At 49.5% G+C, this 18050-nt stretch overlaps 1 protein-coding gene across 2 annotated transcripts in view; it reads right to left on the bottom strand.

Moving 5' to 3' along the window:
* The window catches only part of ATP9A (ATPase phospholipid transporting 9A (putative)), a 129339-nt gene that overhangs the window by 66476 nt on the left and 44813 nt on the right, over window positions 1–18050 (bottom strand). For both annotated transcript variants that reach the window (XM_047069043.1, XM_047069044.1), the window contains exons 5-9: window positions 10184–10242; window positions 8999–9050; window positions 6467–6561; window positions 2412–2492; window positions 1548–1623 (exon numbers count right to left, since the gene is read on the bottom strand). In XM_047069043.1, the coding sequence (XP_046924999.1) occupies window positions 1548–1623; window positions 2412–2492; window positions 6467–6561; window positions 8999–9050; window positions 10184–10242 (363 nt within the window). The remainder of the gene's footprint in view (window positions 1–1547; window positions 1624–2411; window positions 2493–6466; window positions 6562–8998; window positions 9051–10183; window positions 10243–18050) is intronic.

Raw genomic sequence — 18050 nt, 5'->3', positions numbered from 1 at the left:
ATCAAGCCCCGGGTTGGGCTCTGGGCTGAGCCTGGAGCTTGTTGAAGACTCTCTCTCCCCCTCCCCTCTGTCCCTCCCGCCCACTCGCACTCGCTCTCTAAAGTTAATTAAATTAATTAAACTTTTAAAATAAAAAATAATTACTTGTTAATACGTGACTTCAAAGTGGAGAACAACCGGGAAGGAAGAGTAAACCAGTTCTGAGAGATGCGGTGGACAAGAGGGAGGGGAGAGGCCGGAGGGCAGAGTCTGAAGGGGAAGGGGCGCCTGCAGGGCCTGGTGGGCGTGGCCTCGGGTGTGGGCGTGGCTTCGGGCCTGGCCAAGGTATGGCCGGCAGTGCCCCGTGGCCACGCTGAAACTCAGGGACCCATTCCTCACTTCGTTAGTCATCAGGAGGATCTGAGACATCCCGGATCACGCTGTCAATACGGGCAGGCAGCGGAAAAGGAAAACGTCGGAGGACCTCACGGGAGCGCGCAACTCTGCCCGTTTGCGTTAAGCGGAGCCCCTGCGGAGGGTGAACTAGCAGCCCCATGTGTACTCTGTGCTGGTCTGTGCTCGTCATCCACAGGCCTTGTCGCAGAGGACCCTGACCAAGCATCTGCTGTACTGAAGAGCCACAGGCAGCATCAAAGGGAAGAAAGCAGGCTGGCGGGAGGGACGTGTGCGTGAAGAGGGAAAAAGCCAAACTCCAGCAAACAGCAAAGACAGAAAGTTGCCAGCAGTATAATCATACGTTAATAAGAGTGGATACTATTACGTAACATACGTAATACAGTAAGGACAGCTGCACTGTAAGTTCTGCTTCTGGAGCAAAGTGCCTGGGTTCAAGCCTCCACTTTGCCTTTTACCTGCGGTGTGACCTTGGGCAAATTACTAACCTCACTGAGCCGTGGTTTCCTCATCTGCAGAATGGGAATGATACCGGCACCTTCCCTCACGGTAACGTTGGGAGGGTTAAGTGAAGTGTGTAATGCACATAAAGGGCTCAACAAAGTGCCCGACAGATCAGAGGCACCCCACTAAGGTCAACTGCGGCCACCGCAGACACCTCAGCCCCTGGAGCCCCTTCTGCCCGGTTTCATCCCAGTGTTCACAAAACTAAAAGGCACCAATTTCCACGGCATCTTGGTGTTTTCAACACCAAGGCTCCAACTCAGGCCCATGGCCTTTGCCTGGGCACCAGGGCCCCTGGACGGACGGGGCCAGCCCCGCAGCCCCCATGGACACAACTTCCGGCCAGAACGCCCAGGCTGCCCCAATTTCTGGTACAGATTAGAATGTCAATCTCGGGAGGCAATTAAGGGCTATTCCCAGAGCGGACGCTGCAGAGAAGTCCACTGGCACAGCAGATTCTCACAGACGTCCGCAAGTGTCCGAGGGCCAATTAGACGTCAGTTTGATTCCCTGGAGGGGCGCGAGCAAGTGGAAAACACCATCTGACCACGACTAATTTTCCCAACTGACAGATGATTATTCTAATTATACAAAAGGATTTTCTTTCCTTTTCAAATTGCTAACACATTCCTCAACAAGGGCGCCCTTACCCGACGCGATGACAGTGCCGGCCCAGAGAGTGTTCTCTATGCTCAAGCTCTCGCTGATCGGAGGGTCGCTGTCCTCCTGGAAAAGGCCAATGCACACGCATTTATCTACCAAGGTTTGGGCAGAATCCACAGGCTGTTTCCAGCTGGCTCCTCCCAAGACAGGAAGTGAGGAGGACCCCTATTCGGATGCCTGCACTCAGCCAGGAGAGAAGGGCCGAGCTCACAAGCCACCCTCCTGGGCGTTTTCATCCCACGGTGATAGGTGAAAAGGGTGGTTTGTGACTGAAGCCGGACAGGCTCCTAACGCTGAAGAAATGTCGTACAAGGCTAGAAAGAGAATGCAGAAGCCCATCGAATAGAAACAGCCCTCTGCTGGCCAGCCCTACAGCTTCCAGAAGGAGACCATGGATTTAATTTGGAGTCTACAAATCTCCTGTCCCAGATTCTTCACAGCATTTCAGCCCAAATTTAATTTCTATTCTGAAAAGTTGGGACGTGGCTTAAAACTTGTAACGGAGGCAGACGGGGCTTGTGCGAGTGGAAGGGGTCACGGATGCATCTGAAGGGGACAGAAAGAGTGCTTTCAGAGCTTTAACGTTAATCGTAACAACGCTCGGCTCTAAGTTGTCGGGTAATTCTAGCTGGTCAGAGGCTGGAAGAAAATCCAGCTGGGCCGATCTCATTGAGAAACACTACGTCAGCTTTCAAGGCCAGGGTGGGGGAAGGGGGTGCTTCTTAAGGGAATTTCACCCCCACCCCGAGCAAAGCTGCTCCCTGACAAAGACCCGTCAACACCTCTTTGCAGGTCTGTTACCAGCACAACTCTATAAAGGCAGGATTCCTCGGTGAGCGAGGCTTACTTACTCTGGTAAAAGTTCCCACAAAGTTGTGAATGTCGATATTGGGTTCTTCTGCGTAAACATAGGATCGGATCTGAAGAAGGTCCTGTTCAACAGAGGTAACGTTTTGGAGTTAAAAACGAAGTTCGCGGGGCGCCTGGGTGGCTCAGTCGGTTGAGTGTCCGACTTCGGCTCAGGTCGTGATCTCGCGGTCCGTGAGTTCGAGCCCCGCGTCGGGCCCTGTGCTGACAGCTCAGAGCTTGGAACCGGATTCTGATTCTGTGTCTCCTTCTCTCTCTGCCCCTCCCCCACTTGTGCTCGGTATCTCTCAAAAATAAATAAATGTAAATTAAAAAATTTTTTTTGAAAAGTTCATAATTAAAGAAGATTTCGGGAGGCACCCACTAGTTTTCAAAAGCAGCTGTTGCTCTCAGACAGCAAACAGGCTCTCAAAATTACAGGGCAGGTGGAAGAAGGAAGAAAATGTTTCTATTCAAGAAGCTTAGGAGTCTCCATATCCCAAGACACCCTGACAGAGTCTGATGTGAAGATGCCTGTTTATCTGTGGCCACCCAGTGTTTCCCAAACTGGTTTCCCACACTGGTTTTGCTACGCAACAAGAGCTGTTGGTACCAAAGAAAATACTTGCTCAGTCAACAAGGGGCTACCGGGCACCTGCTCTGTGTAAAGCCCTGGAAAAGACGGAGGGGTGAAAAGCAAAAAAAGAACACCTCACACCCATTAAGAGGGCTACTCTCAAAAAACAGAGAAAGTAGGGCACCCGTGTGGCTCAGCCGGTTAAGTGTCTGATTTTGGCTCAGGTCATGATCTCTCGGTCCGTGACTTCGAGCCCCGCGTCGGGCTCTGTGCTGACAGCTCGGAGCCTGGAGCCCGCTTCGGACTCTGTCTCTTGCTCTCTGTCTCTACTCCTCCTCCACTCCTGCTCGGTCTCTCGCTCTCTCAAAAATAAATGAACATTAAAAACAAACAAACAGAAAACAGTGTTGGTAAGGATGCGGAGACGTTGGAAGCTTGTGCACCATTGGTAGGAATGTGAAATGGTGCGGCCACTGTGGAAAGCAGTATGGCGGGTCCTCAGAAACCCTGGCACAGAATTAGCACATGAATAGCAAACCACCTGCTGGGAACTGAAAGCAGGGTCTGGAAGAGACCATGCGCCCCGTCCATAGCATCATTACTCACAATTACCAAAAGATGGCAACAAACCCAAGGGCCCATCAATGGATACGTGATACGCAGACGAACGAAATGCGGTGCGTACACAGGACGGAACGTTGCCCAGCCTTAAACAGGAAGTTCCGACACAGGCCGCCACGTGGGTGAAGCTTCGGGACCTTTCGCTAAGGGAAGCAAAGCCAGTCGCAAAAGGACAAATACTGTAGGCCTCCACCTACAAGAGGTCCCTAGAGCAAAGTCATAGAGACAGCAAGTAGAGTGTGCCTGCCGGGGGCTGGGCGATGGGGAATTTTTGTTTCACGGGCGTGGAGTCTTAGTTTTGCAGGATGAAGAGACCTGGGGATGGATGGTGGGGACGGCTGCACAACAGTGTGAAAGTGCTTACCACCACCGAACTGGACACTTTAAAATGATAAAATAGTAAATCTAGTGTGCATTTTACAGTAAAAGATTTAGAAAACAAATCTCCAATCAGGTGGTCAGGACCTGATACCACAGGTTTTCAGACCACAATACCCCGTGCCATCAGGGGTCCGGAGTGGGGTGGAGGCTACCGGCCGGCCCCTCAGGCGGGGCCTGAGACCTCTACTAACTCACTAGGAGGCCCCGTATGCAGGCGTGTTTGTTCTGTGGCCCCTATGAACTGGTAAGAAAAGGCCCTGAGGCACACCCAAAGTGCGCGGGTAAAGGTGTGGAATTGCAAATACAGTAGGATCCCTTCTTTGTAAAAGCTCCCCCTTCCAACAAGTTTGCAACTGTACATCTGTAGGAAAGGGTGCTGACCACGGTCTGCAAAGATCACTACGGAGTTCACGTGATCCCCGGGGGGAAGTGGGTCAGGTGTGGGGTAGAGGCCATGAACGACACTGTTTGCTTTTTCCTCCAGGGCTTTCCACATGCTTTAATTTTTTTAATGTTTATTTACTTATTTTGAGACAGACAGAGAGCGAGAGAGCAGTGGAGGGGCAGAGAGAGTGGGGAGACAGAGAATCCCAAGCAGGCTCCATGCTGTCAACACAGAGCCCAATGCGGGGCTTGAACTCACGAATGGTCATGGGCTCAACCTGAGTCAAAATCAAGACTTGGATGCTTAACCGGCTGAGCCACCCAGGCTCCCTTAATTTAATTTTTTTTAAACAAGAATATAGGCACGTAATGCCCACGTAATCTTTTCATACGGTTCTTCTAACTTACAACTTTGTTAAATTGTTGCACCCCATTCAGATCCCTTCGGTCCAGTGGCATCTGGACCCCAGCCCAGGCCTGTGCCAGACGGGGGTGGTGAAAGTGGGGGTGGGGGGGGGGGGAACATGAGCATTTATTAAACTGACACATCCAAAGCACACACCAAGAAATGCAACTCTGTGCAGCTGACGGTCAAGTATCTTCATGATTCTAGGCTCTTCCAGGCTGTCTCTTAAAGAGAATCCTTCAAATCATTTTGAGGCTTGGAAAGCTTTCTTTGCAGAAATCTCACCAGGAAGTTAAAATGCATCACCCAGAAAAATCAGAACCATCTCAGGGGCAGGTGAGTGCGTTCTAAGGATTCCCAGGGGCTCCTAACCACGGTTAGAAACTCGCTACTCTAGAATGCCTGGCTCAAAAATTAATACTAATACCAGTGTTATCTTACTCGTCACTGGCTATGAAAAATCATCAGGACAGTGGGCGTGTTTATTAGCAGGTTAACACAGAACTGTATCCTGCCTGCTCCTTCCTCACAGAACACAGTGAACCCGACCACTAGCCTGGGAAAAGCTTACACATTCTGCCTAACCCTTTCGGACCAGTTGGTCTCTGAGTGTTTCAATTACGTTTTGTGACTTTGTAACCTCGTCCTTGGGCCACATCCAATCTATGTGGCTTATGTTTAAACTTACTCTTTGGCTCCCTGTCCCCCCTCCCTTTACAAATCATGGCATGAGTGACGTGGGGCTAATGGGGCTAACACGCTGTTCTCTGTGCTGTTCCTCACACTGTTCCACGCACAGGACGTTCAGCAGTGAACGTACTGGGCAGAACTCTGCTCTCGGAGATACCGCCTTGAAGCAAGTGGGGTGGGAATGCAAGGAGAGAACTGTCAGAAAATGCCTCTCAGATAAGGAGACCTGAGCACAAAACCCAAGGGACAGAATGGAGACGTCCACCCAGGCAGCCAGTGGGGTCTGACTGCCCCCGGTGTAGGAAACAGCAAGGGCAAACACTCAGAGGCAGAGGACGCCTGATCAGGAGGGAGAAGGCACTGACGGGCAGAGCACCCAGGCCGAGGGTGGGGCTCCGGCACTGAGACAGAGGACGTGGGGCCTGAGGACAACAGCGAGGGCTGAAGGGAGGGTTCTCAGTAAGACGAGAGGCGCTGAGCAGAGAAATGATACACCTGCCTTCCCTTCTAGTTTTAGGCTAAGTACCTTGTCGGGGCTTCTTAAGATTCTGAGCTATGGGGCCCTTGGGCGGCTCAGTCAGTTAAGTGTCCGACTCTTGATTTTGGCTCAGGTCATGATCTCGCGGTTCACGAGCTCGAGCCCCGCGTCGGGCTCTGCGCTGACAGTGTGGAGCCTGCTTGGGATTCCCTGATTCCCTCCCTCCCTCCCTCCCTCTCTCCCTCTCTCTCTCTCTGCCCCTCCCCCACTCTCTCTTTCTCTCTCAAAAAACTTAAAAAAAAAAGACTGAGCTTTCCCTCCAAAGAGCTCCCCGCTGTGCTTCACGCAGCCACGTAACTCGAAAGAACAGGTGCTCGGGGCCCCCCTGGCCCCCACCCTGTCAGCCCCCCTTCACAAGTGACACCCCACACACTGATCTACGTGCACCCCCCCCACCCCCCGAGCTGGCTGGCCCTGCAAGGACACGGTTGCCAGGCTGTGTTTCTGCGGGAAAGCTACTCACGGCCGCGGTGGGGAGCCTCTGCGCGCAGGCCACGGGGAGCCGCAGTTTCCAGTCGGTCTCGCCGTCCAGCTGGTCCGTCCGCAGGAAGCACGACCCTGTGGAAGAAGGTGGGCGCCGTCTACCCCGGGCAGCTCTGCGTAGTTCCCGCTCTGGCCTTCGCAAAAATCCCACCAGTGGCCAGCAACCAAAGGGAAGACGAACGCCCCGTTTCCCACTTCCCCTGTAAGCTCTCGCGTCCGGAGATCTGGGTTCAAATCCTCACTCCACCATCCGCCCCAAGCAGGAACCTGGGCCAGCTCCTTGACCTTGCTAAATAAACACCAGCAGGCCCTGTCTGGAAAACGGGGAGAAACGCAGACCTCGGGAGGTTGCTGTAAGGACCTGGGGGTGACCGAGCCCCCAGCATGGTGGCTGGCATGACACAGCTGGCACCTCGGGCCACTCTAGGCAGAGTCGTCTACACTCACATGTACCGGCAGCACGCCCTTGGGAAGCCGCCGAGGCTTAGACAGCCTCGGGTTCCCTGACGGTGAACATGGACACAGCAGCAGCAGCCTCACGTGAGGAAGACTCGACGGTTGATCCTGCCAGACGGCTCGGAACACAGAAGGCGCTACGAGCGGACCCGCACTGGTTCCTACTGGCCCGTGAACGCCTATTTCAGTCTGGCGTGCAAGTCTCAGCAATGGGTTAGCTGTGTATTCATCAGACCCCGGATGCACTGAATTCGTGGACACTGGCCAACACCTCTGGACACTTAAGGAGAAGCACACCTAGGGGCCTCTGAGAGGCTCAGTCGGTTAAGCATCCGACTCTTGGTTTCGGCTCAGATTGTGATCTCACAGTTCATGAGTTCGAGCCCCAAGTCAGGCTCTTCACTGACCGCACAGAGCCTGCTTAGGACTCTCTCTCTTTCCCTCTTTCTCTGTCCCTCCCCCACTCATGCTCTCTCTCTCTCTCTCTCTCTCTCAAAATAAATAAACTTTAAAAAAAGAAAAAAGGGGGGCACCTGGGTGGCTCAGTCGGTTAAGCATCAAACCTTGGCTCAGGTCATTATCTCATAGTTGGTGGGTTTGAGCCCCACATCGGGCTCTGTGTTGACAGCTCAGAGCCTGGAGCCTGCTTCGGATCTGTCTCTGTGTCTCTCTGCCCCTCCCCCGCTCTCTGTCTCTCTCTGTCTCTCTCTCTCTTTCTCTCTCAAAAATAAAATAAAATATGGGGCGCCTGGGTAGCGCAGTCGGTTAAGCGTCCGACTTCAGCCAGGTCACGATCTCGCGGTCCGTGAGTTCGAGCCCCGCGTCGGGCTCTGGGCTGATGGCTCTGAGCCTGGAGCCTGTTTCCGATTCTGTGTCTCCCTCTCTCTCTGCCCCTCCCCCGTTCATGCTCTGTCTCTCTCTATCCCAAAAATAAATAAACGTTGAAAAAAAAAAATAAAAAAAAAAATTATAAAAATAAAATAAAATAAAATGAAATAAAATAAAATGAAATGAAATAAATAAAATAAAATAAAATAAAATAAAGACAAATAAGAAAAAAGAAAAAACACGTCTAATTTTTTCTTTTTCGGGGAGTGGGGGGGGATACATTTCAGGGGCCCCAACCCATAATGGTCTATCTTCACTGACAACGACATAAGAGCCAACGGAGGACACAGCTGCAGATTTCAAAGAAAGACTTTCAATCTAGTGCCTTCTACCCCACCTCTGGGCTTTTTAAATATATTAGTAGTATAAAATTTCATCTATACTTTTATTTGATTGATAATAAAATAGACTGCAGCCACCTCAGGAATATAACGGGACTTTTTTTTTCAAATGTTCGAAGATCTGATTGTGCCTGCAGGCAAGAGAAAAACAGCCACAACATTTCCTCGCAACGGCTTAAGTAACAAAAAATAAAAAGGAGATTAGAGTCAACAGATGGGTGGGTGGGCAGGCCATGGTGGTGTCGGCCCCACCGGGAAAGAACTGCCCTCAGCGGGGTCTCCTTAAGAGGCTGGAGCAGCTCCCTCAGGCCCAAGTGGGCTGTGATAACAAATAAGCTGACGGGTGAGGGGAGGCACGGCCCCGCCACTCATGAGCAAAGGGCCAGAAAGGCCACCTACCTCTCTCCCCCGTTTCTCTACCGTCACACTTCTCCTGGCATTTCCTCCGAAGAGAGAGGATTTCTGTTTGCTTCTGCATGTTGGACACACTTCCTTATCCCGCCAACCCCTGAAGTTGAGCCTAACAGCAGCCCAGAAAGGAAAATCACGGCCACCGTGTGCGCGACTTCACCAGCTGTGACTCAGCGTGGGCCCGACTAATTGTATCGTTGTGATGATCTAAATCTCTTGAGCTGTGAGCCCCAAGAACGTTTTGGTTTTTTGTTTTGTTTTGTTTTTAAAGACTGCTCTATTAAAAGAGATGTTTTTGATTTGCCTCCATGGCTCCAAAACGATCATCTACTTCTGTTCCATTTTCAAATGATTATTTTGCCAAATTACCACTGAAAGGTTAATGGTTATTTTCAAAATTGATCCCAGATGTTTACCGTTTTTTTCCGATGTCCTCAGGAAGATCATGTCAGCAGGGACCCGCTGGTTCTGCGTAATGAAAAGAAAGACTGTTACTGTGAATGCCCACGTGTGGGGTTTCCGCCCCCCCCCCAACCCGGCCCCTCTCGGTGGGGAGGGGGCCAGAAACCCACAGCCTCATTGAAGTTTCTGCCTTTGTCCCAGACAGATTTGGGGATTTATTTGGTTTTGAATCTGAAAAATCTTGCATGCTGCTGTTACTTTCCTAATCCCCTAGAGCTTCACTTTACCTCAAATCGACTTTGAGTTCTTGGATTTAATCCTTTTAAAAGAGCATAGTTCACTTCCTACAGAAACCAGTTACAGTACGATCCCATTCCGATCAAATATTATTCCAAGACTCTCCAGGGCCACCCCCAGACCTGCTACCTTCCCTTCCAAAAAGACAGCTTTTAAAAAGAGATGTTTGCCAAAGTTACAAACATTTATTAAGGGTGCTATTTTAAAAAAATGTGTTTTCTGGCCTCCTTACCGTTCTCCTATTACACTTAACCCCATCTCCCCACAAAACAACAGAAAAGTACTATGCGTATGTCACAAAATGCAAGCTAAAACTGCTCAAATGGTAAATGACCAATATTTTTACGTGCTTACTCAGCAAGCAGACTTCTAGGAAAGATTTTGTAGTAAGTTAAAAAAAAAAACAGATGCAGCAAATAGGAAATCAAAACTTAGGGGAGCCTGGGTGGCTCAGACGGTTAAGCGTTCAACTTTGGCTCAGGTCACGATCTCCGTAGTCCGTGAGTTCGAGCCCCTTGTCGGGCTCTGTGCCATTAGCTCAGGGCCTGGAGACTGCTTTGGATTCTGTGTCTCCCTCTCTCTCTGCCCCTCCCCCACTCACGCTCTCTCTCTGAAAAATAGATCAACATAAAAAAAAAAAATTTGTACTTGAGTTTATAAGGAGAAATTCTGGCTAACCAACCACATAAACCTTGAAAAAGTATTTTATACGTACGTCTCATGGGGAAAAACGTTTTCCTCCCCAGGCAAAGCTAGAGGAGAAAAATCCCCCAAAGCCTGCATTCAGTTAGTCTATGAGATACACAAATCCACATGGTTGGGCTTGTGAACTGGCAATGACTTCCCACATTGCCACCAAACCCACACGGCAGCCTGGTCACAAACTGCGAGACCCCACCCACCTTTTCAACGATGATAAGGTCTCCAACCTGGATATTGGAGCTCTTCACTTTCACCGTCCCTGCGAAGAAAGACATCCAAGATACATCACGTATGAATGCATTTCAACTCCTCACGCCTTTGCAGAGTGCCCACTAGCCTGCAAAGTCAATGTCATACACCCAGAAGTACGTGCCTCCCCTGCCCAGCCCACCTCATCAACACTGCCTGCCCCTCTTCGGAGAGATTCACCTGCTGCGGGGGCTGCTCGAGGAGTGAGTCCCCACCCCTTCGAGCCCCGGAATAACTCACCCCTCACTTGAGGCTTTCTGCCTCACCGGTGCCACATAAGCTTTCCTAAGTCAGCACCGTGACATTCACTCGGCCCCAAAACAAAACAAAACACAGCACAGAAATGGGGAAGAAAATGAAGAGTCGGATCTACAGACAGAAGGTCAACTCTTAATTTTCAACACCCCTAGAAAGAATTTGGGGCCAAGTGAAAATGACCGATTTATTTTTTTAGATTTGCAATTGCTAGATATTTTGCTTATGTGATGATGTTCAGACTACACAACTTTCGCTGGATGTCTGGATAAACAGTAACAGCTCACATTAAACACCAATCCTGTGCTAAGCACTGTACAAATGCTGACAGAGTGACAGCTCCTTTTACCCTCACGACAGCCCTCAGAAACAGGGATTATTGTCTGAAGTTTTCAGAGGAGGAAAAAAGGCTCAGACCTGCACCATATCCAAACCCCTAGTCTCACGGTGAGAACAGGTCAGAGCCAGGATTCACACCACCATCTGACTCCAAAGGGTGAATAAAAAATACCAAAAAAAAAAGAAGTGAGTTCAGTTCAACCCCCCCCCCCCCCACCAAAAACACATGTACTGAGTGCTATGCTATGGGAATTCAAAGATGCAAGACAGTCCCCTTATCCTAGAAAAAAAAAGCTTGGTCTCCAGGAGTCAACAAACGTGCTGGTGGAGACCACGGCAGTGAACAGTTTCGGTTCCCCACTGGGCCAACGACTGTTCCCCACCAAAGGCTAAAAACCATTCTTAGCTCCCAGCCCACACCAAAAAAAAAAAAAAAAAAAAAAAACACGGGCGCCTGGGTGGCTCAGTCGGTTGAGCGGCGGACTTCGGCTCAGGTCATGATCTCACAGTCCGTGAGTTCGAGCCCTGCGTTGGGCTCTGTGCTGACAGCTCAGAGCCTGGAGCCTGCTTCGGATTCTGCGTCGCCCTCTCTCTGACCCTCCCCCGTTCATGCTCTCTCTCTGTCTCAAAAATAAATAAACGTTAAAAAAAAAATTAAAAAAAAAAAAGGTGGGGGGCTGGATTTGTCCCCTGGGCTATAGTTTGCAAACCCATGAGCGGGTGAGAAAGAGAGTCAGACAGATGCTGTTAGTGCTAAATAGTGTGTGAAATGATGCGGGGGAGCCCAGTGTGCACACAGAAGCCCCTTGATCATGCATTCAACATTCCAGCAGCATTTATGGAACGCCTGCTGTATGCCAGGTCATGCGCAGGTGGGGATCCACGGAACGCATGGTCTAGCGGAGGGAAGGAGGCGATGGGCAAATAATAATCGGGTGGGAGGGGCTCAGGGAGGTGCACAAGAGGTGAGACGGCGAATGGCCAGATGATGGACACTGGCGACCAGTAACCCAGGAGCAGAAGGCACGAGATTGGAGAGAGTGTGCGTGTCAGCTGCCCACACGCGCGTGTAGTGGCAGGCTGCACCTCCTTCAGCGAGACCAGAAGCGCCGCATGGGAGGCAGGGACCGGCAAGACACAAAGGCCGAAGGGCTGGTCGGGGCCGGGTGGTCCTAAGAACAAGTCCGGAGAGGAGACGGGCCTAGATTCTGGGGGCGGGGCACATTCTCACACATTAAAATCTTCCAGTCTTTGGCCTTTTGTAAAAAGCCCATTTAACTTACAAACGATCAGATCAGCCGAGGGAGAAAGGAAATGACAGGAATGGCTCTCAGTCCTCTGCAGGGAAGTATCATTTTCCCCAGCACCCAGAGCAAAAGTTGAAGGGGAATCACTCGGCTGTTACTCCCTCCCTGTTCGCTCAACAAACGCCCGGCGCTCACGAAGGAGGCGCATTCGCTCACTCGTTTGAGCTCTGCTAGTTTTGAGAAGAACTTAAAAGACACTGACGAGGTCATCTAAGCGTACGACTCGAGACTTCTACAGTTTTTCACAGCATTTTCTACTTTTCACACAATTCAGCGTGTCTTTGTAATAATTATCCACCACGATCAAGGCTTTCCAGACCATTCCAAGTTATCGCTATGGAAACAACTTTTTCAAGGAGGTTCCACAGGGTTTCGTTTTCATTAGTTCTTGTGTTTAATTAAATTTCATCATGGTAACAGCACCGGCACTAAAAAAGGAAAGCATACAAACACTAATAAGAACTTCTAGACAGAACGTAGCAAGTGGCGATGAGCTGGGCCGTCAGTTGCTCTGAGGGCCTTCTAGACTCTTCCAGCGTGGGCATCTCACTCATCTCACATCAGTGTTTAATGTGCCTCATTTTCTCAAAACACAGGCCTAAATTCAGTTCGTGGGCCTGAGCCCTAGCACGCTGGGCTAGCACGCTGTGAGAGAGACCCACAGCCTCAAGCGTTCATTATGTCGAGACATCTGCAGAGGGAATAGAAGATTTCCACCAAAATCCAAAGAGTCAGAGGGGCGCCTGGGTGGCTCACTGGGTTAAGCGTCTGACTTCGGCTCAGGTCATGATCTCACAGACTGTGAGTTCGAGCCCTGCCCGTGTTGGAATCTGTGCTGACGGCTCGGAGCCTGGAGGCTGCTTCAGATTCTGGGTCTCCCACTCTCTCTGCCCCTGCCCCACTCATACTCTGTGTGTGTGTGTGTCTTTCTCTCTCAAAAATAAATACAACATTAGAAGAATTTAAAAACACACACAAGAGTCAGAGCATTAGAAATGGGGGGAAAGAGAGTCCAAAGTGCAGAATTCTTTTCCTGCCTGAACATTTCTTCTGGGCCCACCAGGGGGCAACAGGAAAAATAGGCAGAGTCGCCCTTTTCTTCCTGGGGAGTTTACCAAGGCGTTGCTTGAAGGAAGGAAGATCATAAATTCAACATGGCCCTCTGTGCCAATGAACTTTTCCTTCACCTGAGCTTGCCCCGGCTTTCCCAAACATAAATTTACACATTGTCTCTGGTTTTATTACTAAAATTTAAGCCGGCGGACTGACCCAAACGATCACGGAGCCCGTGTTCCAAAGTTGGAGACCTAGCTACAAATCTTCTTTTACGTGTAACTCAAAGAGGAACGTGCATCTCAAGTCTTATTAAATAATAACTATACACGTGTATGTGTGGATGACGGCAGGATGGAGGACAAAATCAGGAGGGTTATGCTGGAAGGGTGGATGGTGATTCTTTCTGGAGACATAGGGAATTTATCCCTTTCTCCAGCACGTATACTTTCTAAATTCTTCACAGTGATTTTTTTGTCTGTCTGTTTATAAGCAGGAGGGGCTCTTCCAATAAGAAAAAAAAGAACAACAAATTAAATTAGCTCAAACTTTTAAGTGACCAGACCCAGATCTTTCCTTCTACGACGGAGTCCTGATTTATGATCAGCTAATGTGAACCCTGCCTCTCCCTGTCCATCTGCTCCACCTCAACAAAAACCCCTTTTAATCCGCTGTGCATGCCGAGAAGTCTCTGCCTAAGGCCGGCCGGCAGATCCTTGAGACAAGCTCTTCTACTCTGTCTGTCATCCACCATCTGGGGAAGGGACCAGCGGAAGCCACTTGGAAACCTTCGCGGTGGCTCCCTCATTAGCATTTCAGCATTGGGGGGTGGGGGGAACCTTGCAGCTTCAACGATGGGCTATCCTCAGCCTCCCACTCTCTAGAGCTAATCGTGCAGTCTTGACCATAAATTTGGACTTCCCTTTCCATACTGCCATTTTTTTTTTAGCCATCAAAAAGGCACGGTTCAGGCCTGCGTGCAGGACACATTGGTTAGCGTGTGTCTAGGCAGGTGTGTATTCTGAATGAGGACAGACATAAAACCAAAAGGAGAAAAGGGGGCAGGAATAAAAGAGAAGGGAAAGCAGATACCAGTGTGTTTGTTCCAATGGTTACTGGGCTTTCCATCAGCCACGCCCCACAACTGGCTGCGGAGGGACAAAAAGAGCTCGAGGTAGCCCTGGCTGCTGCTGCTGCCACGGCCGGGGCGGGGGAGGGAAATGAGGGGGGAAATGGGGACAAAATGAGATCAACTAGCCAGGCACTGGGGGCTGGGATTAACTCACACGATGAAAAAAACCTTCAAATCGTGGAAAGGGCTCCAAACACATGATTCCTAACCTTACATTAACAACTATTTTGAGTTTTCTACAAATGGAAAGGGAGGGAGGGAGGGAGGGAGGGAGGGAGGGAGGGAGGGAGGGAGGGAAGGAAGGAAGGAAGGAAGGAAGGAAGGAAGGAAGGAAGGAAGGAAGGAAGGATGCAGTTAAGCGTCTGACTTTGGCTCAGGTCACAATCTCATGGTTCATCATGAGTTCGAGCCCCACATCGGGCCCTGTGCTGACAGCTCAGAGCCTGGAGCCTGCTTCTGATTCTGTGTCTCCCTCTCTCTCCCCCTCCCTGACTCATGTTCTCTGTCTCTCCAAAATGAATAAACATTAAAAAATAAAAATAAAGAAATATGGGAAATACAAATGACACATCTCCAAGGATTACTACATGTCTCCGAAGACAGCAGGACAGCTCCTACCGCCCCTTCTCTGCCTGGAAGAAGACACCCTCCCCAACACCCCACCAAGAAGTTAGCAGACACAGGTACTTCCCTTTTTTCTCTCATCTTCCCTGAGGTTCCTAAGGCGGAAGGAGAGCCAGCCCCGGGGGTGTGCAACCCGTGTGTTTACACAGGCACCACCCCCCCCCCCCCCCCCCCCCCGCCAACCCTTGAGTGAATGAAAGACCAGTTATCAAGTTAAAATTCTTAACTTTTCAACAAGGAGTCCTGCATTTTCATTTTGCTCCGGTTCCCACAAACAACGTAGCCACTCCTGCAGCGAACTACAAAACTAAAAACACCTAGTAACCTCTTTGGTGCACAGCGTACAGGAAAACCTGGCCCCGTTCTGAGAACTGAAGGCCCAGAACTTCCCCCTTCCCAGACCACTCTCCTCTTCTGGTTCTCCTCACACCCAGCCTCCCACCTCCAGCCTCTGGGATTTTTAGATACGTTTGCAGAAACTTTACAGAAGTTGGGTAAGAGATTTTTACAAAGGTTAAGTGGGAAACTGTCTGCTGGCCACATCCTAAATCATTAAATGCCTTCTATAAAATAAATTTATCCCTTTCAGCTTTCGACACTTTACCCAAGTCACCTCGGGGCCAGAGTTTATAACAGGGAACAAAATTCCAATTACAAGAGCTGTTTATTTCTGTAGAGATGGACCCCAAGCCTTTCATAAGCCAAGCTATTGAGCCCAAACCGTGCTTTTCATGGGTGACAGCTTCAGAATAAGACCAGTTTGTCTACACTGCAGGGAGAAACCAGATGTTTCCCTGGAGTCCAAACAAGCAAATGACAATTCAGTCAAACTGCAGAACGGCCCGCAAAAAAAAGAAATTTCTTAAAAATAAATTCCGGGGCACGAGCATGTGTGGGCCTATGTTTTGACCCCGAACACCTCCAGCCCTGCTTTGATTTTCCATTGTGCATGTAGGATATGGATCGCTTTCGTAGCCGCATCTCCACACACCGACCCCAGTTAATGTATTACTCTTGAACTCACACTCTGTGACAGTGATGAGTTGTAAATTTCCTGGGGTTGACATTAAAACGCCTCTGCAGACCCGGCAGAGTTCACAGGTTTAAAGCTGAAATTTTCATAATCCGAGAGAGTTGTCCGCATTCCCCAGAGCCTAAGAAAAGACTGTTATTTGAAAACAGGCAAAGGGTTGAAAAGCATTATTATAAATTCCATGGCCACTTCCTAGGGCCTTCGTCTAAAATAGCGGGAACTTAAAAAAAAAAAAAAAAAAAAAGGCTGAAGCTTAAATGTAACAAGTTTATGCCCAACAGAGGCTTTTAAAATAAATACATAAATGGTCCTCCCTGCTTCTGGTGCCCAATAATGAAGAAACAGAACAACAACACCCCAGCGTCAGGGGGATTATCTTTTGGGAAAGATAACACCTTAATGTGTATATGAGATTGTTTTCAGGTTTTTTGTTTTATTTTGTTTGGCTTTTTTTTTTTTAATTTTTTTAATGTTTATTTATTTCTGAGACGGAGGGAGACAGAGCACGAGTGGGGAAGGGGCAGAGAGAGGGAGACACAGAATCTGAAACAGGCTCCAGGCTCTGAGCTGTCAGCACAGAGCCGGATGCGGGGCTCGAACCCACGAACCGTGAGATCATGACCTGAGCTGAAGTCAGAGGCTTAACCGACTGAGCCCCCCAGGCGCCCCTTTTTTTGGCTTTTTTAATTAAACAACAGATGAGTTTATCAACGATTTGCAGTAAAGAGAAGTTGAGCGTTTTGAAAAAGCGAAGAAACCCACGGGTCTGAAATACCTTGGCATGTCTCAGAGAACGGTGTGAGAAAAGGGTCTGGCAAGATGTGTTTTAAATAAGACTTGTAAAAGCGAATGCTTTGGGTCTTCATGAGGAAAGCTTGGGCAGGGGAATACTTTGCTTCCCAAACTGGATTTCAGATCTTCAGTCAAGGACTTTTGTGGTACTTTTGCTGTGATTACTATCAAAAAGACCATTCACTGGGGCGCCTGGGTGGCTTGGTCGGTTAAGCGTCCGACTTCGGCTCAGGTCATGATCTCACGGTCTGTGAGTTCGAGCCCCGCGTCGGGCTCTGTGCTGACAGCTCAGAGCCTGGAGCCTGTTTCAGATTCTGTGTCTCCCTCTCTCTCTGCCCCTCCCCCGTTCATGCTCTGTCTCTCTCTGTCTCAAAAATAAATAAACGTTAAAAAAAAAAAATTTAAAAAAAAAAAAAGACCATTCACTGTAATTCTCTTCTCTCAAAAAAGTATAAAACGGGTGTCTGTTGATCCTGGGTGCAGGGACTACTTAGCGCCAGGCCGTGCGGATGTGATCTCTTCTTCTGGCCCCTGCCACAGCTGTGTCCCACCAGATCTCGGTCAGGCCAAGAAGCCTCAGAACTTGATTCCCCTCTTGGCATTTACTGGAGCAGGAAACATTAGGGCAGTGCTGTATGTCTCGTGCCTGGGACTGTTCAATCCAGACGTCAGCAGGGATAGGAGGAGTAACCCAGGGCCCTGGGGGAAACGGGGGTCCCAACGGTCAATACAAGGTTCTGCTCAGTGACTGCACATTACAGCAAACTGGAGAAGGGCCAGACTTCTACACGAGACGTCTCGCTATAAAGCTGCTTACAATGGAGGTCTCCCAGAAACCCTCCACACAATTTTCCACTCACCCAGGAAATATTTCCCCTCTAAATGCACAAAATCAGGGTGCCTGGGTGGATCAATCGGTTAAGCGTCCGACCTCGGCTCAGGTCATGATCTCATGGTTCATGAGTTCGAGCCCCATGTCGGGCTCTGTGCCAGCAGCTCAGGCCTGGAGCCTGCTTGGATTCTGTGTATGTGTGTATCTCTCTCTCTGTGCCCCTCCCCTGCTCACACTCTGTCTCCCCCTCTCAAAAATAAATAAACATTATAAACGCACGAAAGCATGTTGGTGTATTGTGTTGGGGTTTGCATGGATTAATAAATATCTGAAACTTGAGGAAAATACAATTAAAATTTTTTAAAAGTATAAAACATAGCTTAGTGTTCTCCCATGCCTGAACAGAGTTTATACTATGAAAAACACGAACAGTACTTGGGTTTGGGAACAC

This window comes from Lynx rufus, unplaced genomic scaffold (genome assembly GCF_022079265.1).
Source record: "Lynx rufus isolate CCGP_SWC_20201006 ecotype Redwood Valley unplaced genomic scaffold, mLynRuf1.p SCAF_8, whole genome shotgun sequence".
In the NCBI taxonomy this organism is placed as follows: domain Eukaryota; kingdom Metazoa; phylum Chordata; class Mammalia; order Carnivora; family Felidae; genus Lynx; species Lynx rufus.
The sequence above is the reverse complement of the archived record's forward strand: the minus strand, read 5'-3'. Positions and strand labels throughout refer to the sequence as shown.